Consider the following 23,795-nt stretch of genomic DNA (forward strand, 5'->3'; position numbering starts at 1 on the left):
AACTGATTAAATATAGACTTAAGACTTAATGCATCATGCTATTAAAATCCTGAAAGAAAAAAAACCAGGATATTTTACGTTATGACCCTGTGAACAGGGCATGTAATATAGAATGAACGGTCAAATGGCACTTTAGGTCAAATTCCCACAATTGTGCAGAGAACAGTATTTACAGCAAGTAGAATAATAAAATAAAGAATATACAGAAATGTACAGTAAACACAACGTACACTATAAACATATTGACAAATGGTTTTGCCCGGAAATATGCTAGGTAAGACTAAATATATAAATATACAAAGCTTATATTCAAATTCCCAGGGCATTATCCCCTCAGTCTGACAGTCATTTTTTTGAGAAGTCTTAAGACTAAGAGATACTGCCCTGGAAATTAGACCTAAAGTGCCATTTTACCTTTTCTTATATTACATGCTATATTCACAGGGTTATTATGCAATCCATAGTAAAATGTCTTATATATTGTTTCTTGGGTGTGACAATTTTTTTAAACTATGTGAGAACGAGGCGATAATGGGTCACTGTGGAAAATATCCAGTGTTTTTTGTTCTTTTTCAGGATTCTAACAGCCTGGTGTATTGTGCCTTAAGTCTATATTTAATAATAATATATATATATATATATATATATATATATATATATACATACATACATACATACATATATATATATACATATAAAACTTCAAGCAGTTCAGTTTGGTTTATTGGCTTGTGATCATGCATCTTCCTCTTGATTAAATCCGCCATCTTCAGGCGTCCGCGTGTAACTGCAGTAAGCATTTAAGGGTGAAACGGAAGTAAAAAAAATAATATGTAAATAAATCTAAAGTTAAAGTTCGGCTTCCGGTCCGTTTTTTTCCCCATTCAAAAACGAAATAATAGATATATGTGTATATGTATATATATATATATTATATATATATACATATATACCCCCCCCCCCCATTTTGGATTCTCAATAGAAAAAAGAAAACGAATGGCACACAGGTTGTTTTTAGAGAACGTTCTGAAAATTGAGACTTTTATTTTGACTCTACTCATTTGCTAGCCAGCTGACTACCTTGCGGAAATTTCCATCGCCAGCTGCTGTTCTTATAATCCTGCACCCAAATCAAAGCAAAGGTACGGCTTTTTTTAGATCATGTTTACTTTATAATTATAGCCTGATTTGACTCCATATGATACGGAGTCATGTGGAGTCGAACACACTGCGACAAACTGGAGCTAAGCAGTCTCTAGCTCTGTGTTCTGGGAGGTTTGGTCAGAGCTGTGTGCCGAGCGGGGGCGTTAATGTTCAAACTGACTATCTAACATATTCTACGTGTTCTGTTTTCAGTGCATAAGATAACGTGTCCATGTTCAAATATGAAATTAAATATAGGAAAAATGTGTAAAGCCGGTGCTGCAGGAAGTGGGTTCAGTTAGCTGGTTCGTGTGGATATCTGAAGCCAGTGTAGTAGCTAGCTTAGCCTAGCCTAGCCCAGGGTTAGCTGGCGGAGATAAGCTAGCGAAAGCTAATTAACTATACACTGAGATTCAAGAATCAGTATTTTTATTGTCACGTCACAGAGAACAGGTGTACATGGGTGCAGGTTCCCACAATTGTGCAGAGAACATTATTTACAGCAAGTAGAATAATAAAATAAAGAATATACAGAAATGTACAGTAAACACAACGTACACTATTAACATATTGACAAATGGTTTTGCCCGGAAATATGCTAGGTAAGACTAAATATATAAATATACAAAGCTATGTAGATGTGCTGATATCTTGATATCTAGCTAACTAATGCTACACTAGAAAATAAACCGGTCTCCAGATGATAGATAGCTCCTACACTCGGCATTTCAGATCTTCTCCACAGCTAACGCTCATAACTAGCAAAATCTCCAAAGAGTAATGACTTCATTATTACATTAACACATAGCTTAATGACTAGCTAACCTAGCTAGTTACCAGACATTGCATACATGGTCAGTGAATACAGGTTGTTCGTAAACTAGTTATGTGAACTAACTAGCGTTATATTTGCGGATGGTAAATACTAACTTTAGGGCAGTGCTAACTTAGGTTTCTTTTCGGACGAAGGTAGAAAACAATATTTAAAGGCTTAAAACCCATCTCCTGATTTAATCACTGACTCCCTCAATTTAATGAAGCGTTCCCTCTATTTAATATTAAATATTAGAATATATTAGAATATTTATATATTTTTTACTTATTTTTTGTATAACATCACTCACCGCTTACTGTAAGTTAACTGTTTCTCTTTATGTTCGAAAATAAAAAATGGGTGTAAAATGTCAGTCATTTTTGTCATATTTAACCTAGTATGGTGAAGAAAAAAAAGGGTTTAATGAATTAATTTATTATTTATTTATTTTTACAGTTTTCCAGTGTTCCATTTCTGCTCTTGACAATCAGAATTGCAGAAAGAAAAGAAATCTTTACTATATTATCAGATCTTTTTAAATTTTGTGTCTTGTACCAAATGTAGTTTGCATTATACCATGAGATTTCTTTTTACAAGATGAAACAATTATTTAATGTCACACATCCAAAAGGCTTAGTGTCTTTAGTAACTGCTTTAGATTAAATAATGCTTCACACACTCCTTTTGCATATGTAACTCAATAAATATCGCCCATGTGAGTCTAAAGTTTTTCATCATTTTTTGTCTCGTTAATCTTTATCTTCCTTACGAATAGTGTTGCAGGTAAGCACTTCCTTCTGTGTGATGATCTGTGTGACGATGATCTCATAAAACGATCAGGATGTTTGATGCGTATTAAGGAAACACATAAAATATTTTAATTAAGTGATTATTTACTTTTATTAATTGAAGTACTTCACTTTGGATGATCATCTTATATTACATTATTATGCTCATACCACTCAACCACCACTACCCAATCCAACTGGATGAGAAACAACGAACTTCACATTATACAGTGTGTAAGTATGCTAATCCAGGCTAGATTTGATGCAGGATTGGCTTGGATATATGCTTCTGTCTTGCAGATTTTTGAAGGTAAGCCCTATTCAGCTGACCCCTACTTGGACAACAAGAGGGACCTTGACTGCATACATATGTATGAATTTCTCCTTATCTGCAACCTTTATTGACAGGTGGATGACAGTCTGCTACTCATCTTCCTTGACCAGCTGCACCAGCCTTTGATCATCTTCATCTGACAGTTTTATCATCATAAGGAAAAAAATCTTAATCCCGCTAGCATGTCTCAACGTTACTCCTACAGAAACTCTCCGGGTGATTATCAATCACATGAAGATGCATTTTCCGATTCGTACCAGAGAGACTCGGCCGTTTACAGGGCGAGAGATAGATCAAGATCTCAGGAATCGGTGCATCCTACAGCATCTTCCAGCGGAGCTGCGGACTCTACTGTTCTTGTTCCAGGAAAGGCTCTTTCTTTTCTTCATAGCTGTGGACTGGACGCAAGTGACCTCTCAATGCTTGCAGATCTTCCTGAGCATCTCATCACCGTCGAGACACTCCCTCAACTACTTTTACAGATAAAAGAACGAAAATCATCCGACACTTCCTCATCTAGGGCCAGCGCAACACAACCTGTCATCGATACATCATCTCATGCCGTGGCGAGTAGCAGCTATGGAGACGTCATTGAGTATCCAGTGGATCAATCTACACATTCAACTTTTCCTCTCCCACCAGAGCAAGTTCAATGCTGGCAAGACCGCTGGGGGAACCCTCGAAAAACTGGGTTTGTGGCGAGCACTAGTGCTACTGCCACATCCACCAGCCATCAAGTGACCAATGTTCGCGATTATGGCCACTCCAGTGAAGGAACCCTTTATTATGATGAACAGCCTTACTCCTCTGCAACCTCACAGACATCGTCAACTGCTTCACACTCTTATGATGAGTACAGCAGTGGAAACACGCAAAATTATGAGCCTTTGCATCATGTTTCATCAGACACTGTTTTTAAAGTGCCTACTTGGAGGGAGGCATCAGCCTTCAATGGCGTACTTCCTACAAGATTTCCTTACACGTGCGTTCTGTGCAAAATTACTGTCCATACTGAAAAGGTAAGTAGTGTTTTGCTGAAGTAAGTAGTTTTTATTAAACCAGCATTACCACTTGTTTAAAAAGTAACATCCTAAACCTGTAAACTAAGGGCAGATTTTGTGAATTTTCTGAAAACTCATTTTAAACAGTAATAATACTTGATATAATCTTTGCGTTATGATAGCAGTCAATTAAATGTCTCGACGACATAAAATCGTTTTTTTCACGGACGACCACAGGACTGGATTAAAAATTTACACCGAACAAAATGTTTTAATGGCAAACTTGCCCATCTACCTGCCTTCCTCTCAACTCCACCCTCATGCACATGCTCTGTACACATACATGTACACACATGCAGAGTCTGTTACACAGATTCACACAAACACACACTGGTGAGTTAGAAGCTTGTTTTACAAGCTTGCACTGATAATGACAAAAAGAAACGGAAAATGCTTTGAATCAAAAGAGATCAGTAAAAAAATGAAGTCAAAAGTTTATTTTCTTGCATTGTTTAGTCATAACATTAAGCGTTTTTGGCATGAATTGGGTTTTGAGTTTTCTGTTAAAAATATGTTTATGTTCTGGAAATTTCCACATCTTGGTTTTATTTACTTGATAGTAAACTTTGTGAAGCATTAGCTTGCTCTACAAGGCTGACAAGCAAACACTAGTTGTTTTAGAGTCAAGTTTGGGCGATGTGTGGACAAAGATTCTCAAATACTGCTGGAGATGGAGAGAAAACGTGCATTATTTAAGGTTTCTCTGTTTTATGTGAACACATTGTACTATAAACTAGCGGTAAACTAGTTAGGTTAAGTTAAAGTTTGATGAAGTGTTTTATGAAATATTTGTTTAACAATTGTGGAGAGTATTTGTATCTGTGAGAGATTATTCAACCTTAACACATTCACAGAATTGTGTTCTGCTTTGCTCTCTTTCTCTGTCTGTTTGGGGACTTTGGAAATATTGCTGTAGGTAGAGGGTCTTCTTCCTTTGTGGTTTCTATAAAATGTCCCACTTTAGCTTTTTTGTCAACTTTTAGCGAGGTAAGATTAGTGTAAATGCCGTTGTTACAGTTTCTACTGCAGTATGTAATAAGTTATATCAAAACTACTTTCATACAAGTGGATCTAGATTAATCATCTGCATCATGTCATCTTTTCATCCCAAATCTAAAAAAAAAAAAAAACACTTTATAAATTTGGATTTATTCCCTTTTTTTTTTTTTTTTTTAGGACTGGTCTGCGCACATTAAAGGTTCCCAGCATGCCAACAGTCAGCGCCGACTTGTTAAACGGTGAGTAATCTTGAACTCTGCTAATTGTACTGGATCTAATATCTCTATGAAGCATTTTAAATGGAAATTTTTAATTGAAATGAAAATATAGTCTATAGCTAGGCTTAATCATTGTCTGGGAAACTGACCCTGAGGTGGACAATGTATTGTTCTACAGATAATTGTGGTTGATGATGTTGTCCTTTTAAAACCATTCAATGGCACTCATGTAGTAATAATAAAATAAACATGATGATGCAATACATGGACGATGTCAAGGTCAGCAGAAGTGTTAACATAATGGTTGTGACAGGGCTACTTGTATTTCTGGGCTTTAAAGACTATAACTTTTTTACAAGCGCGCAAAAAACGTCAGTTTATACTCCAATTCTTCAAAATCACCATTTTCCACCTTCTCAAATGGATGGGACATTTTCTTTGTTAGAAAGAGCAGGTTTGAAATCCATAGGGGATCTGTATATGAAGGGAAAGTTTGTTTCATTTTTCAAGTTTGTTTATACAATTTAAAGCTAAGTTTAATCTTCCTTCTCAATTTTTTTTTCGCTATTTGCAACTTCGGCACTATGTTCGAGAAAATATTCCTAATTTTGAATCTAAACCAAATGATCATCCACTATATATATATTTTTTGTGTGGATCCCCAGTCTAGACACCTGGTCTCGCAATTTATTTCAGTTTTGTCTTCAACTCCTGATTCCACACAGTACAGAGAGGCTTGGGCCAGGGAGACTAATAGTCAGATAACAGAGGAAGTATGGGAGGAAAGCTTAAAAAGGATTTCACTATGTTCAATAAGTTCACGGTATAGACTAATCCAGTTTAAAGTTTTACATAGACTGCACTATTCGAGGGTTAAACTGCATAAGATTTTTAGTTCAATATCCCCACTTTGTGAAAGATGTAAATTAGAGGAGGGTACTTTGGCTCACCTGTTTTTATTTTGTCCTGTTCTGCAAGGCTTTTGAACAAATGTATTTAATTGGCTCTCAAGAGCTCTTAATGTACAGTTGGACTTTAACCCTACAACTGCAATTTGTGGCTACTCTACATCACTGGATGCTTTTCCATATCCTGTACAACAAGTGGTAATGGCTGGTATGGTTGTGGCCAAAAAACTGATCCTCCTCGACTGGAAATTGTCCACTGCTCCATCCTTTAAACGTTGGTTGTCTGAGATGCTTACATTCGCCTCAATGGAACGTTTACGCAGTCATGGCCAGGGTGCACAACATCCCAACAAAACCTGGAAACTCGTAATGGACTATTTCAAGGGACAGTAAAGTGAGCCGGGCTGTTTTTATTTTTGTTTTTGTTTTTTTCTTCTCTCCTTTCCCTTTGTTTTGTGTGGTTTGTATGTGTGGTTGTCGGGTTGGGGTTTGTGATTTAATTGTTGATGTTTGTTATGGAAAATACAAAATGAACAAATAAAATATAAAAAAAGACTAACTTTGCAGTATAGTGCATTAATGGTGATCATTTAATGAATTAATAAATAATAAAATAATTAATGATTATTATAGGTTTCCAAAGTGGAATCGCAACAATGACTCGGCGACAAGGTGAGTCCCATTTGTAGTAATTGGATTATTTTATTAAGTTATTTGTTTATTTTTACATTTTGTGCCTTATTTATTTATTTTTCTTTTACTAGGATTGAGTCAGTACATCAGCCCAGATCCAAAGAAGGTAAGAAGGTATTTATGGCTACGGTCACAATACCAGGATAAAGTGGCTCAGATCAGATTATTTTGCTTTTACAAAAAACAGCAAAAGCAAGCCAACTGACCTTTTTTTCAATTCCTCGACCTGAGCATGCACTTCAGACCAGCTGTTACTCTCCACTCGAGCAAAAAATGCTGCTGACGCGTCCATTTCATCTTGGGTCGTCAAATATGACTCTTTTTTTTTTTTGTTGGTGAAGAAGGCGATATTTATACATGTATTAATGTGCGCATGTGAGGCGCTTCAGAGACAAGTTTGTTTACATTACCCACAGGTACAGGCCAGTTACATTTGTAAATTTGAACCGTCAAGATAGCAAAATCTGAGCAAAAAATCGGATTTGAGCAATGTGGCTTGTAATGTGAACGTAGCCCATGTCTGTAAACATTTCTAAAGGTTATTTCACACATTCTAATGATGTTAAGCTGTAACCAAAATGTATCCTTTGTATTTTAATAGATCCAGGTTATAATGTGCCTACGAGGAAGGAGGCATCAGACTTCTATGGCAGAAATCCTCCAATATATCCTTACCCATGTGTTCTGTGTAATGTTACTGCTGCTTCGGAAATGGTAAGCAGCATATTCACTTTTTTAAAGTAACCAACTTAAAAATAATAAGTTCAAAAAACAATATCCGTGTTTTGTTTTAAAGTATAACTTGTAAAACCAGAAGACGTTACCGTCTTTCCTTTCCTTTGTAGGAGTGGAGAGTGCATGTTAAGAGTGTTTCACATGCTAGCGGTCAGCTCAAGCTTTTGAAAAAGTAGGTGCATTATCTTGTTGTGCGCATATTGGTAAACCTAGTTCTTCTTGCATTTTCTCAAACAGCGAATGACTGAACTTTTAAGAATGCCTGTATGTTTTCATTAATCTATTTCAGGTAGACTATGGTTCATGTGCAGTATAATTACTTTAACATTTGCTTTCATTTCATTAGATACCCAAGCTGGGATCAGAGTTTTGAATCTTCTAGAAGGTGTGTAATTACTGTCAAGAACTTTCTGAACTTTATTCATTTATTGTATTGCTTTTTAAACAAAAAAACCTTTTGTATTTTCATTAGGAATGATGTTCCGGTAACAACTGTGACAACAGTGACAACAGAGACCACACCGGTCAAACCCATTGTGAAAAGAGGTAAAGTTCATAAACATGTTATGTATGTTGTTTTCATGTACATTGATATAAATTACTGTATTAGTTTTGTGCTAAATAGACTAGCACTAGAAACAAATAAATTTGAACAATCTGTATATACATATCGCAGTACTTGTATTTTTAGGTTCAGTACTTGATTAGTACATTTTAGAATGAACTATTTGCAATACTTAAGGACAAAAACTGTTGAATACTTCACTTCAACTTCTATTCAAGTCACTTTTTTCTTAAGAGCACTTGTACTTTTACAGTCTGGGTCTTTAGTACCTTATACATCTCTGATTGTGGTGAATTTTTTGTTACACTTTTTACACTATTTATTTTGTTACATTTATTCTATATAGAATTTATTTTGTTACATTTATTCTATATAGAAAGTTGCTGATATATAAAAATTAACTTTCATGTTGTTGCACTACTACATTCTTGAAGAAAATATATGTAGTGATTTTCATATCATCAAGAATATTTCATTCACAGCTCTAGCTAATGTTGTTTTGCTGTATTTATTTAACATAAAACCAGACTATTCTGATCATTTTCACCTTACTCTTTTAGACCCTGTTCATAAGGTACCAACCCTTAAGGAGGCATCAAACTTCCGTGGCAGAGCTCCTTCAGTTTTTCCTTCCACATGTGTTCTTTGTGACTTTACTGTCCTTTCTAAAAAGGTAAGAAGCTTTTTCAGTTTTCACTGAATCAGTATAACTACGTGTTCTTAAAGCATACTCTTTGCTAAGATTTGCTTATAATATAAGGCCAGTTCATTTGCTGTTTTCAGCTTTATATAACACAAAAATAACTCCTCACCTTATAGTAGGACTGTGTTTTTTTAGTATACAGAAACTCTGAAGGTTGTTGTTTTAGCTTTTATGTCTTTAATGTTGCCTCACAACAGCAGCAAATACATTAAATTGTATTTCAAATAACAGCTAAACACAGGCTCTAAATTACACTTCCACATTCAGTGTTTCTCAACTACCTTTGCAAAGATGCACAGGGCATTACTTTACACCTTCTCTCTCACAGACAGTTGATATTTGAACAAAACATGAACAAAAGAGACTGAAACATAGTGATATTTTGTTAAATTACCTTCTTGTGCAGTAAACAAATATACTTTACTCACTTTCAACATCCTCATACCTCCATAATGCAAAATGTTCATAGATCTGTAGTAAATGAGATTTCCTAAAAAGGCAAAATCTACACACCAGATAGGACTAGATATGTGAACCAATGTAAATACTGTTCTGTTACAAATATTAAGTAATCTGTTTAGATTTAGAATCTGTGGTTTCATGAATTGGTCTGTAGACTACATAGGTGTTTTTTGTGTTTTCTTTATTTTTTGTCATGTTTTGATGTCTCTCTCTCTCTCTCTCTCTCTCTCTCTCTCTCTTTCTTTCTCTATGAGATACTTTTGCCTCATACAAGACATTACAAATATTTTTCATTTGTAGCAAAAGCAAAAATAAGGCTTTGATATCCAGTTGCTTTCAAAATGTTATATTTAATAATAATTTATTAATTTTATTATCTTGTAGTTTTCACAGTAAAGTATGTGTTCCATTGTGTCAAAGATAATTCCTCCATATTTCTGGATAATGGATAATTTAGCTGAATAATCATGAATATTTTTGTAGTGTATTTTGTTAAATAGAACCTCATGTAAAGAATTTTAGAGACAGATGATTTTAATTGACTAATTCTCTATTTTTATAGGAATGGGGAGTGCATGCTCGAAGTGCTCAGCATGCTAACAGTCAGCTGGAGCTTGTGGAAAGGTAAATAATTTTAAACAGTTTTGCGCACTGAAGGATCTTGTTACATCTATTTTTAAATTGTTTATAATTTGTGTATTCAAATGTTTTTGTTTACCAGACAAATAAACATTACCAAGTGAAGGCAGGTTGAGGCTGATTGGTTTAGATGTTGTCCAACCTCTGCTGTTTGCGACTTAAAACAGTTGAAACCTAGTTTATTAGATATGTTTACCAGCTTGTGTAGGTAACATTGTTGTTTGTTACCTGTTTTAACTGTTATTGTGTTTTATTCAATTCATTTCTGTAGGTATCCAGAGTGGGATCAGAAGATTGTCTCTGCCAGGAGGTGAGTAACTTATGAATTGTAACCGTATTTAAATTTTTGGATTGTCTCAGTCGTTAAACCTTTCTAATATCTTTAGGAATGAGAGCAAGGTGCCAGCAGACCAAACCACAGAGAAAAAAGGTACTAATCTTTATTTCTGCCTAAATGTCTTAAATTGTTTAATTTGCATATTTTGTAATTGTGATTGCATTGTCTCACTTAATGTGGAATCAAAACAGAAAAGCCAAAAAAGAAGCAAAAGAAGGAGGACAAGTCAAAACCATCAGTTACCTGTCATGTGAGTTGTTTGTTGATTTTTAATTTTTTTTTTCCCTTTTTCTTCAGTAATTGTTCCTAAGTAATTTAAATTTGTGTACGCACACAGGGGAAAGTGGTCACCGTTAAATTTGGAGCCAGTAAAGTGGAAGAAAGTTACTTGACAAAATTGCTTGGCCAGTTTGGAAAAATTGTGAAAGTCATGATGTTCCCAACACTGGTATGAAACACTTTTCTTCTTTCACTTAATTATTTGTATGTGTATTATTAAGTTTTTTTTTTCTTTTTATGTACCTTTTTGAATTTTTGTATTTCTAGGCTTTGGTGGAAATGGGATCAAAGGAACAGTCAGATGATATAGTGAAATATTTCACTGATAATCCTTTAGCAGTTCAAGAAAAACCAGTGGAATTTTCTGTCTCTACAGCTTTCAGTGTACTTCAGGTAAAATTATCCTTGATTTAGTATTGTATTTGTTTTATTTTAGGCAGTATCATAACAAACTATTTTCTGGTCATTTCTTAATTAGTTGTTTGATTTTATCTGATCACAGAATAACCGAGTTGTGTGCTTCGCCCCTTTACCTGCTGGAGACGGTATCAGTTCCGAGTTGTTGGCCACTGCCAAACGTTTTGGATCTGTAAAAAACTCCTCGTTCCTGCCAAGCCGGGTATAGACACAGTAAAACTCACATTGCTTTGCATGCCGTAGTAACCATTGGTGTTTGTTCACATATCATATTCAGTACAGTGTAGATCTGACACTTTCATACAGTTAACACATATTCAAACATTATTTTGATGTCCTCTGTTTTGTCTGTATGTGTATGTTTGTGGGTGTGTTGTATAATATGACAGTTGCATGTATGTGTGTCTGTGTGTGCTTGTTTGTTGTGTCTGCAGTCAAGTTCAATTCATATTGACATATGTCAAAAGACAATTCAGAATAATTTCATATCATATAATGATTTAGATATTGTAGTCTTATAGAAATGTTAATAAAACAGAAATTAAAGTTTTTATACCATGTATCTATTATGCTTATTCAGAGTTTGGTTCATGCTATTAATTGGAATTAGAAGAATTGGAAAGTAGAAAAAATTGTAAAAAGTTTTTAGTATGAGATATGTAAACGGTTGTTGTCAAGGCAGTTTATGCTTTTGGGGAAAAAAAAAAAAAGAAACCTTTTTTACCTCTTTTTTTCAAAGATGTAAGCAAAGAGTTATTGTATGATAGACAAGAAACAGATGCTTATTTTTTGTCTAAGTATAATATAATATGATCTGAAAATAGTTTGACAAGTGTTTAAGTGTTTAACTGTGTGGTAAGGAACAGTTTAGTTATTTGTACTGAATATAGTATAGTCTTATCAGTCTCATGCAGTACCTGTTTTCACAGGGGTATGTGGAAATGATCAGTGTATCCGAAGCACAGAAGTTGGTTGACCATTATAACGGCAGGCCACTTAAATTAAAAGGAACCGCAATTCACGTCACCTTGTCCTCTGAATATGAAACACTGTAAGCATGCCAATTTTTTAAAATACTACAAATATATATATATATATATATATATATATATATATATATATACTTTCATAATGGGTGTGATACCAGGAAACATGGTTAATCTAATTCTAATTCTGTTTTTCTCCTTATGGTTCAGTGACTCATTAATCGATGATGCCCAGTCACAGTCTAGCCCAAGAAGACGCAGTAGACATAGGGACAGTCCTAGCCCTAAGAGAAGACGCTCTTCAGAAAGGACCCGCTCTTCAGAAAGGACCCGCTCTTCAGAAAGGACCCGCTCTTCAGAAAGGACCCGCTCTTCAGAAAGGACCCGCTCTTCAGAGAGAAGGCGCTCTTCAGAGAAGACCCGCTCTTCAGAGAAGACCCGCTCTTCTAGGAGATCCCGATCAAAAGAGCGAGATAGACCGCGAAAATCCACAGACAGCACAAAAACCTCTTCAAAGAAGTCATCAGTTTCCTCAGGTTCTTCTGCTAAAGATGAATCCAAAAAGTCAAGTGAGGATACTAAAGCCAAGATAACTGCCAGCACTGATGACACTGCATCCGTACAATCAGACAGTGATGTTGAAGGGCTAGAAGTTATTGCAGATGATGGAGAAGAACTGCAGCATGATGATCATGAGCCCACAGATGACGAGAAGATGGACCAAGACCAGAAAACTGGAGAAGCTGCTCACCTAAATAATAAGCCATCCAGTACCCCAGTAAAAGTGAAGGATTCAACCAGTCACAGCCAGAAGTCTGACATTTCAGCTACATCAGGTAGTACTAAAAAGGATCAAGCTGCAGGTCAAGCATGTGAAGCCCTTGAAGAAGAGGAGGTACTTTTACAATCAATTTTCACACTACACGCATTTGTGTGCCATTTTACTGCAGTTTAAATAGTGTTTTTTTTTTCATCATTTTGTAGGAGGATCCTGACTTCCCGTACAACCTTGATAACTGCATCACTTTAGATGAACTTGAGGAGGAAGCATTATCAGATGGTATTTTTTGGAAACAAACTGAATATTTCTGCTTTATTTGTTTATGTAACTTATGCAAAGCAATTGTAATTGCATTTCATTTCGTTTGCATTTTATAATCAGGTGAACAGAATTCTTCAGTGAAGAAGAACCCAGAGGTTAGTTTTATTTTTTTATTGGGTTCCTCTAACAAACTTGTGATTCAGACATTGGGGATATAAAAAAAGGAACCTGAAGTTACACATACAGAATTGAATTATTTTAACAGTGTCACTTATGCCCACTGGTTTAGGCTCATCTATAGCACTCTACTTATTTGTGTTTTTGAGGTACTGCATCCAAAATATGGGTCATGGCTCATCAGGTGGTCTAATTAAATTAAGTTATCTGAAGTTAAATAGTCCAATAAGGCAGTATTTTATTTCATTTTGCTGCTGCTAATGATTTGGGACCTTATCGAGTATATCCTAAGTAATACTTGTACATACATGTAATTTTATAATTGTCTCTTGTTAGTCTTTTGTGAATAGAAATCTGTTCTTAATAGTGTGCATGGTTAAATTAAATAAATTAAGTGTTTTGTGATTTAAACAAATATATATTTAATATTGTCAGCTAGTAATGCATTTTATTATAACATGTTATATTGGATTTTTTGTTGTTTTTAAAATACTGCAGTTAAATGTCTGTTTTGCACTGTTTTAGGGAACACCAGAGGAAATTACCAAAACTGTAAATAGCCCAACTTATCCCACCTTGTCTCACTCTGAGGATAGCAAACAACCAGAATCACCGGAAGACAGAAATATTAGCAAAACAGGTGCTGAAATCAAGAGCACAGAAGTCATAGAAACTGTAAATCTGCCAAGCCCTACTTCCTTAATGGACTCTGAGGACAGCAAACAACCAGAATCTCAAGAAGACAAAAGCATCTGCACTACGGCTGCTGAGATCAAAAACTCAGTGGTAACTGAAACTGTAATTTGTACAACTGCTGCTTCCTTGACGGAGTCTGAGGATAGCAAACCAGAAATACAACCAGTATCACCAGAAGACAAAATTACCAGCAGTACAACTGATGAGACCAAGAGTTTAGAGGATGCATCAGTTAAAGATACAGCTGATGAGATTGTAGAGCAACACGAAGAAGAAAAAGACACTGATGATATAAAGGTAAATCAAACAGAGTTTTATTTCCATGTAGTAAATTTAGTTTTAAATGTATTTTATAATAGCTTTGTCTTTTGAATTGGCCTTGCAACTAAACCGCAGTAACATTAAACGAATGCTTAAATGTTTTGCTTGCATTTCAGAAAACCTTTGGGAAAGTACTTTACATCAGAAATCTTCCAAAGTCTGAGGACTACACAGATTCAGATTTTATTAATGTTGCAAAAAGATACGGAGCAGTAAAGCACTACTATTTAATTCGCAATGGTAACAAGGTAAAAATGCAAAACACACGTGCCAAAATGATCCTTGTACACCACATCATCACAACATATGAGTATATAATCTTTGAACCTGCGAGCCGAGTAACTGCACTGGCTGTACCCATATATTAAAACATTGCAGCAGTAAAATAATTGTATTAATATAGTTCAGTTAATTTAATCAAAAGTTAAACTGTGAACATTTAATTATATTATATATTTAATTGAAATAATGTTCAGTTCAACACTGCATGATACAGTTTTTCATGGGTAAAGGAAAAGTTTGCAAACTGCTTTTTTGCTAATTTTATACATTTTACTTTGTCATGCTTGTTCCTCTTTCTCTCTTTTGGCCTGTGCACTCCCCCATCCTATATTGTAAACATTATACAGTTATACATTATACAGTTTAATAACTGTATATTTATTTATTTATTAGGTTTGAGAATTATTTGGTAAATTAACTTTTGATTTCTTAAAGGGATTTGTTGAGATGATGCATTCCTCTGATGCCGAAAGAATTGCAGCTGATGCAAACAATCAAGATGTTGCATTCCGTGGTAACGTCTTGAAGATTAAAGTGTCTGAAAAGTACAGCACTTTGCCAGCAACAGGGTAATTCTTCACCTTATACTACATTGCATTCTTCACATTCAAATTTGAGTGGTTTGGTCAGAAATTATCAGTAATATCAGTGCAGTACATGTAGTCATAATTAATTCAGTATTGTTGTGATATCATTTCCTTAATATCCTGTAATTGGTCAAAATGTCCAAACCATTAAAAAAAGTGTTTTCACACAGCAGACTAAATTGAAACATGGTACTTTTGGTCCAGACCAAGACCGCTTTATGTGTGGCCCCTTTCATATAGTCCAAGCAAAAACAGATAGGAGGACTAAATTTATATTTGATTAAGGCTAATGTAGTTATTATGGTATGTTATAGAGATCTTAAGAGTTTGATACTCTACAAAGAGTCTGATTTCCTACAAAAATAAATGCATAAGACAATCTAAGACACTGTAGTGCAGTCCTAAGAGTTGTCTGGGACTGAATGTTTAGATCTGTTGCCTCTTGTCTTGCAGGTTTAATGTTGACAATGTTGATTCTGAGGAGGAGGAGGATGATGGCAGTGGAACATCAAACTCTAAGGTGAATACAAGTGTCAGTTTATGAAGTAAATGTTGTAAATGGGAAGTTTGAGTCTATCGGATGCATATCTAATACATCCTCAACATCAAATATCAACATATATTTTTGAAAGGTTTGCTTGCTAGTCAAATGCCTGCCCAGGTAGAATGGAATTCAGTTGCTTTGTGAGACGCAATATGCTAATTCTCTTGGTATACTGCAATCACTGGTGTTATGGTTGTACTGGGAGGGATTTTGCTGGTCAGATGTGTCCTGGTTGAGTTCACGCAGATAAAACAAATGTGCATTTCATTCCAGATATTTACTTTAAACTTATCTCAGGCTTAAGACAGTATATTTGCAATCATTTGCTTTAGTATGTAATTGTATATTTATGGAATGTGGAATGTAAAATAAAAAGCAAACAATCAGTAATAGATGTGAGGTGTGAGATATGATGGCTACATGAGTCCAATTTCCAAACACTGGAGAGAGTTTTTTGCCCCACCTGCTCCTCCACGGATGAAAAGCTCACACGGGTTGCCAGGTAAACACACAGTGGCTTGTCTATCCCTGGCAGCCTGTGGTGTGAAAATAGAACTGGGTAACTGGCGAGGTGGCGAGATTAGAGCCTAAACCACACAAATTAGAAACTACTGTTTTGAAGCTCTTCTGATGAACTGCCAGTGTTTAAATTTAGCATGTTTTCTTAATATCTGATGATACATCCTGATTAAGTTATGATGTTTTACAGAAAATATAACCATTAATGGTCCTTTAAAAAAAGCACTAAAGTGTGGTGCAATTTTAAAATGTTTGTTTCAGGAGTCCACTGATGAGAACCAGGGTGTTACTGAAGCAGAAGCTTTAACTGAACCAAACAAACCAAATGAGCCAGTGGGTAAGGACACCTACCGTATTCTATTAAATACATAATCGTGGTTATGGTGATGTACAGATATATTCATTATACATGTTTTGTTCACAGGAACTGAGTTTATCCGTCCTGTAGTTGGCTACTTCTGCAACCTGTGCAATGTCATCTATGCCAGTGAAGAGGAGGCAAAAGATGATCACTGTAGGAGCTCATTACATCATGAGAAAGTGAAGGTAAAAGGGTTTTGCTTTGGTTGGTATGAACAGTTTTCCTCTGTCTGTCCTGCAGATGTTTTTATTGTTATTTTTGATTGTTTCCTAGGAGCACAAGAAGAACAGTGGCTCAGCATGAAGACGAATATACTGACAGTAGTAAATCATCACTGTTGAGCAAGACTTTGAATCTCCCAAGTTGTCAGCTGTAGAAAAGGAAAGGAACTGTCAACTTTTAATTTAAGGATTTTATTCCAAGTAATTTCTGTTGATCCATTTATGATGCATTTGACACAATGTAATGGTTCAACATTTGTAAAAAAAAAAACAAAAAAAAAGAAAAAAAAAGGGAAAAAATCATTTTTTTCTGTTTTATATTTTTATTGCATGCTAGTTACAAAATATTTGTATATAATCACCATATACACTGAAACATACTAAATACTTTTACCCTCCTTGCAGAGTTTTACCTCCATTGTGCAGAACAGAACATGCACCTTTCAAGATTTTCTAAGTACCCACGTTCCTTTATCATGTACTTTTTCCTCAGTAATTCATCTATTTTTGAAGGACATCTTACTGTTTGTGTATGCATGTCTCCTGGGTTAAGTCTGACAGTATTGTTGATGTTTTGTTAAATTAGAAATAAAATAGAATAGAATTACATTGTTATTAAATCATTTGACAAACATTAATGCATCTATAACTTATGTTGATGTTTAGAAGTTCACTATAAAACACAAATGTACAGGATCTCTGCAGACATTTTGTCAAACATTTTCTTTGTTAATGGATATTTTACAGTCTGCTGTTTCTTTAAAAAATGTTGTTATAATAAACGTTCCATAATATGCTTGTAGAGTGATGTGTTCTTCTTTACATCCAGTAATGTGATTGGCTGAGAGGCGTTTTATGAGTAACATCAGCCAATAATGCACTGTAACTGAAGCTCTCTATGTATTACTCTACCACATACAGGTAACATAGCAACAATGCAGCACTTACAAACCAAACAGAGCAGCAATGGAACTATTTTAACGCACTGAGTGTTTATAACTAAACAGGGATAATGTAACTGTAGAACGGTATAATCGCAATAATACACCAAAGGTTCTTGTTATAACAAGTAATATTGGTACTGTTGTGCTGATCTATGGGACTCCCTCTCGTATATTATTGCTTAAATATACTGAGGCGTCAAAAGTTAAAGTACCATGATTTACCATGGCTCTGATATCCTTTAATAATGTATCTAAAAAGACCTTTAATTCGTTTTCATTTAAAAGAGACAAGTGTTTTTTCTTGGTTCACCTATATTTAAAGTAAAAATAACAATTAATTAAAAAAAGGTTAGATATTAAGCTATGTAAGGTTATAGGTAACGCTTTATGAGGACCCAGGCTGTAGGTGTCAGCAGTGCGCTCCTCGTGCAGGAGAAAGTAACCGATTGAGCGAAGGCGATTCCCAGCCGGTTTATGGAGAGACTGCCCACTTCTTATTACCCTTGTTATATTACACCATGATTTTATAACGCTAGAGGGTGCCCGCGAATGAGTGTTCAAGAAACGGGCCTGATTATGGCTAAACCTCCAATTAAAAGCAGTAATTAACTAATTGTCTGGCATACTAAACGATTTTGTACAACACATAAACTAGCATTCCAGTTACTGTGAGCTGACTGACTGGTTGTTGAGCTGATACTGGAGTTACAGCCGGAGCACTGCGTTTAAAATGATTATAACTGGAGCTTAAAAGCTTTACAAATGAAGTCTGTATTAAAATATTTTTATATTGTTCTGTGTTTAGAAAATGAAATAATATTTCAGTATTAAATTATCGAGCATTTATAAAGTTTCAAATGCTCTATATGAACTAGGGCTAGGTGATATACTGAGATTTTAAGAATTATCAGTCAATATAGTTTACATTGTTTATATATAGTTTATGTTGCATTTCAAATAATAGGATAAAGGAAATCATAATGATATAATAAGGCATAATTATGAGATACTACGTCATAATTATGAGCTGATACTCGCAAACTTAGTATCCCATAATTAGGACTGTTCTGACGAGTTGTGCGACCCTGTCGAACAGTTTATATTTAAATGTAAAAATGTTAGAAAAAAGTGGCATATATGAAAATGCAACCTGCTGACCAGCTGGGTAAGATTTTGGGAAAGCATAAATGAATATATCAGGCTACAGTTAAGGGAATAAGAGTGATTAGTGCCCGTTTTTGTATTTGCAGACGTCCCAAGTCTCCTGGAAGTTGCGGGACTCGAATATAATCTCCTGGAATCTAAAAAAAAATATTGTTTTTGCTCCATATCGCCCAGCCCTAATATAAACTTTGGACTCACTCGACAGCGACCTCTGGTGGCAGGACAAACCCGGAAGACCGTACAGGTGGGAATTCTCGTCTCTAAAGACTCTTTGTCCGTCGCCTGACTCGCCTTCTGTAACGTGTGACGTGCTTTCGGGTTTTTACAGCCTGAGGAGAAAAACACAGTACAGGGAGAAAATGTGAGTAAATATTTTTTTTCTATTGGTCCTCGCATTGTGTGTAATTCAGTGGTTAAACTGCATCGGAGAAAACAGGTTTACTGAGCTGCTGAGCCTTTCTACTCCACCGTTTTGGAGCTTTAGCTAACAGGCTGCTGCTGTGTTTGATTTGGATTCACAGCGAGGGAGTTTTGGGTTGTTTTGCAGCTAAAATTCCATTCTGAGAGAAAACGGGGCTTTAATTTCGCCTCAGAAAATAACTGGAGAAGACCCACACTACATTTAGTAGTGTAATTTAATTTAATTTTGCTAGGTTACCTAAGCTATGCTAACTAACTCACTAACTGTATGTTTGCATGTTTGCTAAAGCTAACTAGCCAAGCTAAGCTAGTTATTTAGCCCTCTAAGACACAGTGTTGCCCTCAGCAACAAACCAACATTTTATTTTTTTTGTTAATTTATTTTTTATACAATTTAACATGGTACAATTAACGTTACGTCTAATACAATGAGGCGTAATTTGCAAGAATAAATAGTTAAAGACTATATTCTTATATTCTTACTATATTCTTGTTGTACTACTATATTCTTGCTTACTAAAACTGTTTTTTTTTTAATAACTTAGTTGCCTATGAGCAGCATTTTGCAGGTAGACCTCCTATATATTTTAGGTGCTTCCTTGCGTATTAAATTTATCTGTGTGTTATCAAAAGTCAGAATAGAAATGTCTGTGTATAATATAAACATATCCACAGGGGCTCCCAAGCTTTTAAAATGTCTTTCCTCCCAAAAATTATAATTTATGGCATATAGCCAACCTGAGCTAACTTGGCTAGGCTAACTGACGTGTCTAAAGCTTTGAGCAGCTCTGCAGTCTCCAGCTTAAACTTGCTTCACTACATTACATAGAGCCGTTGAATTACAAGTTGAGTAGAGATTAGTTTAAGCGTTTTCACTTCAATTTAAAAATATTCTTCATAATCACAACTACTTAAACAGTGAAATGAGAGACCTAGCTTCCATATGTTTTCTTCTTAAGAAGCAGTTAGCTAGCTTTGTTTCGCACTTGCAGCTAGCAGCATGCTAATTATCATCTTAATTATAACAATTAATCATTAAGTAGTTCCAAACATGCTTATCAATGACCTTAGTTATCAAATATATTGGGCTAAACTAGCCTAAAACTATTCATTCTAGTTTCAATGCTGTGCATTTGTTATTGCCTCTTGACAAATTGTTCCATGTGCAGGTGATCCTTATGTAATAGAATTTGTCCGAAAGTGAAGAAACACAGTTTTCTGGGATTTGACAGTAATTTTTATTTTCAGTAATGAAAGCCATTCTGACCTTTTGCGCTCACATAATTATTTTTTTGTGACTGTTAACTTTCTTTGGCTGAAGAGAGAATGCCCTGTTCTGTATTTATATGTTTAAAAAAAATCCACGTGCTTCTTCATGTCCTCACTACTTTTTCTCAATCAGCTTTCAGTTAAATTCAGCTGTTGGAAGAATTTCTTTTATCAAGTAAACGGCAACATCTGGAGATAAAGTACTGTATGTTCTGTCCTCTCTGACCACGTTCCTGCCCAACTGAGATACCCATTGTTGATTGCTTCTCCTGTAGTTCTCTGGCCTTTGAAAAAAATAACAATCACCTGCATCATGTCTCCATGGTTTTCCTTTCCTGACTGTGACATGCAATGCTTTCTTTCTTTCCTGACCATTTGAAGGATATGCATAAATCTTAACATTTCTCTTTAAAGCTCTATTACACATTCCTAATAATCCATAATCCATATGGTCTTGTCAATAGTTTTTCATACCATTGGGCATGTTACAGTTGGGCAGTTTATTATGTTGTTGGTCGTTAGTTCTTTTCGTTGTCTAAATTTATAGAGTTCACTGACATGCTTTCCTGTGGCACTGCTGAACAATTGAAGGCATGCTAGAAATCTCTGCTACATTGTCTTTCTGCAGACCTGTTTCATACTATCATAGAAGAGGACCTGCCTTTTGTCAACTTTGGCTTATCTTTGGCGCTTGGAATTTTATCCACGGACGCTCCTTCTTGGTACAATTTATCGTCTGATTTATTCTTTACTTTCTGTCGTCTGTCTGAAGCTCAACAGTTTTTAAGCCATGTCCCAGAAGCTGACGCCTGATGGTGGTCAGAAAGGCTTTGCTGTTGGCCGTGGGCTCTTGGCTGCCGCAGAAACTTTAAATTATAACATGGTTGAATCCAATCCCGATCCCTACAGCTCCACTTCTCAACACATTGGTGGAATGGTGGGCTTGGGAGGAGGGGACAGACAGGACCATGGCTCTCAGCTCCCCAGCAGAGTGGGAAGCCACCTTAGCAATACCATGAAACTGTTTGCCAGTCTTGGTCTCTCACCTGCCGACTTGGATGCATTGGCACAGATTCCAGAGGAAAACATCAGTGTGGAGACACTTCCCCATCTCATCATGCAGCTTAAAAATCGGAAAAATCTATCTGGTGAACTGCCGTCACTATCCTCAGAAACTTCCTATAGAGAAGGCCGTGATGACTGGGGGGACATGCAGGGAGGACGTCTGGACCGATCCTCGGCCCACAGTCAGAGCCGTACTTCCCAGGGCAGTTTTGGATATAGTTCCATGCAAGACCTCTCTACTCGTGGAAATGATATGCATGAATATGGTGGTAGTAGTAGTAGCAGCAGCATTGCCAGAGACTGCCAGTATTCTGATCTTTCCACTGACCACTATCATGGTCTTGGCATGGGTTCGTCTTCAAGATCTGACGACCTCTTTATGCAGCGAAGGATGGGAGCTCCCTCTCAGGGCAAAATCCAGGATTTCTTGGGAGTCATGCCACAAATGTTTCCTCATGTGTGTGCCCTTTGTGACTTTGATGTGCATTCCACCATGGTGAGTAATTCAGTGCTTGTTTCTTAAACATATACACTTTCTATGAACATCAGCCAAAGAACGTCAGTGCATCTTGCTAGTCATTCAAAATTATTTTGCACTTATTGTTCCTGGGGATTCTTGTATTTGTTACAAAAACCTCAAACTTTTCCTTTCAGAACTGCTAGTTTACAGTTGTCATTTTATCTAGACCAAGGGTCGGCAATCAAAATAAGGAAAATAGCTGTTTTGTCTACAGATCATCCTTCAGTTTGTTTTGAGTAATTTTTGAATACTGATCATCTTTCGATACTACTGGTCGATTGCTGACAATGAGTGGGTGCTACATTAATCTTGGAAAGACATATAGTAATGCATCGTTGTGCAGGCCTTCTGTATTGTTCCAGCATTGGCTCTCAACATGAAATGTACAGTGCTATTAGAAATCAACAATGTTTAAAAACGTAAAACGTCGAGCACCCAAGAGACCATAACCGCACAATGAAGCTCAAAGTGTAAATAGAACCAAAAAATACTGCTCATTTAGCGCTAAAAAGCCATCGCTCTAAAACTAACTCTTTCTTACAGTTGCTGCCGTACTTTTAGTCGTGTCAAATATGGTCTGCATCGTATACTGATTTGTGGTGTTTGTTGGCCTTACTATGTTCTGATACTCACAGTACGGACTGCGTATTGTACTATCAAGATGGGTATCCAGTTACAGGTGTTTTAGGCTGTGTCTTTTAAGTCTTCTTGTGTCTTTTGTGATGGTGGAATTTTTAAACCACTGCTGTAAATTGCTAAGTTTCACAAGTAAATTCTGGAATGTATTGCATTGTATAGACCATCTAAAATACATTTTTAACAATTAAACAATGTTTTTAGCGTAGTAAGAGTTGCATGTGGCTCCAGATGCCACGTTGCCGACCCCTGATCTAGACCACAACAGATGTCTTTTGTTAATGGATTTTACATGTATTGATTTATATTTGGGTATGAATGAAATTAAATTAAGTTGTTTAATAGCTAAATTATTGAAAACGTCATGGAATTTTAAAGAGTGTGTAGTATGATCATTTTCAGTTAAAGAGACATTGCTGTGTTTTTTTTTCCATTTTTTTTTTATTTATTTCTTTACAGGAATGGAATCAACACACAAATGGAATGCGGCATGCCGAAAACAGGAAACTCCTCCTGCAGTTGTATGTACACCTGAAACTTTGTCTTAAATATCCACTTAAATATTGCTCAATTTTATTGACTTAATAACAGCTAAAAATTAAATTCTTCATGTTCGTAGGTACCCGGATTGGGATCCACATATGTCATCCGAACGAATGTATGTAACAGAATGCTAGTAGAGCTGTATTAAAATCTGTATCTCTTCCTGTCCGTTCAATGTATTGTTGAGAGATTTTTGAACAATACAGTTTGTGCTGTCAGGATAACTGCTTTTTAATGGATAATTAAATTATTGAATTATTGCGATACAATACTGTACTTTGAAAATAGTTTTATGCCAATTACACATTTTTCAAGAGCAATAAACCTAAAAATATTCAGGCCCTGCAGATGGAATATATAGTATTTTGTACATAAACATAACTAAAATAAAATCATTGAGTCA

General features: G+C 35.6%; 1 protein-coding gene across 1 annotated transcript in view; it reads left to right on the forward strand.

Annotated features, from left to right (window-relative positions):
• Positions 1-1,039: 1,039 nt before the first annotated feature.
• Positions 1,040-23,795, forward strand: part of matr3l1.1 (matrin 3-like 1.1) — a 29,281-nt gene continuing 6,525 nt past the window's right edge. Inside the window, exons 1-31 of the mRNA XM_049484412.1 lie at positions 1,040-1,142; positions 3,154-4,098; positions 5,317-5,378; positions 6,899-6,937; positions 7,030-7,064; positions 7,560-7,672; positions 7,804-7,865; positions 8,040-8,078; positions 8,166-8,239; positions 8,819-8,931; positions 9,986-10,047; positions 10,334-10,372; positions 10,449-10,492; positions 10,591-10,649; positions 10,737-10,847; positions 10,946-11,071; positions 11,181-11,297; positions 12,025-12,146; positions 12,292-12,976; positions 13,066-13,141; positions 13,244-13,278; positions 13,826-14,293; positions 14,434-14,565; positions 15,035-15,168; positions 15,640-15,706; positions 16,511-16,586; positions 16,674-16,795; positions 16,884-16,902; positions 21,417-22,189; positions 23,309-23,370; positions 23,469-23,507. Coding sequence (XP_049340369.1) covers positions 3,262-4,098; positions 5,317-5,378; positions 6,899-6,937; positions 7,030-7,064; positions 7,560-7,672; positions 7,804-7,865; positions 8,040-8,078; positions 8,166-8,239; positions 8,819-8,931; positions 9,986-10,047; positions 10,334-10,372; positions 10,449-10,492; positions 10,591-10,649; positions 10,737-10,847; positions 10,946-11,071; positions 11,181-11,297; positions 12,025-12,146; positions 12,292-12,976; positions 13,066-13,141; positions 13,244-13,278; positions 13,826-14,293; positions 14,434-14,565; positions 15,035-15,168; positions 15,640-15,706; positions 16,511-16,586; positions 16,674-16,795; positions 16,884-16,902; positions 21,417-22,189; positions 23,309-23,370; positions 23,469-23,507 — 4,742 coding nt within the window. The 5' untranslated portion in view covers positions 1,040-1,142; positions 3,154-3,261. The remainder of the gene's footprint in view (positions 1,143-3,153; positions 4,099-5,316; positions 5,379-6,898; positions 6,938-7,029; positions 7,065-7,559; positions 7,673-7,803; positions 7,866-8,039; positions 8,079-8,165; positions 8,240-8,818; positions 8,932-9,985; positions 10,048-10,333; positions 10,373-10,448; positions 10,493-10,590; positions 10,650-10,736; positions 10,848-10,945; positions 11,072-11,180; positions 11,298-12,024; positions 12,147-12,291; positions 12,977-13,065; positions 13,142-13,243; positions 13,279-13,825; positions 14,294-14,433; positions 14,566-15,034; positions 15,169-15,639; positions 15,707-16,510; positions 16,587-16,673; positions 16,796-16,883; positions 16,903-21,416; positions 22,190-23,308; positions 23,371-23,468; positions 23,508-23,795) is intronic.

Source organism: Astyanax mexicanus, chromosome 10 (assembly GCF_023375975.1).
Source record: "Astyanax mexicanus isolate ESR-SI-001 chromosome 10, AstMex3_surface, whole genome shotgun sequence".
Lineage (NCBI taxonomy): Eukaryota > Metazoa > Chordata > Actinopteri > Characiformes > Acestrorhamphidae > Astyanax > Astyanax mexicanus.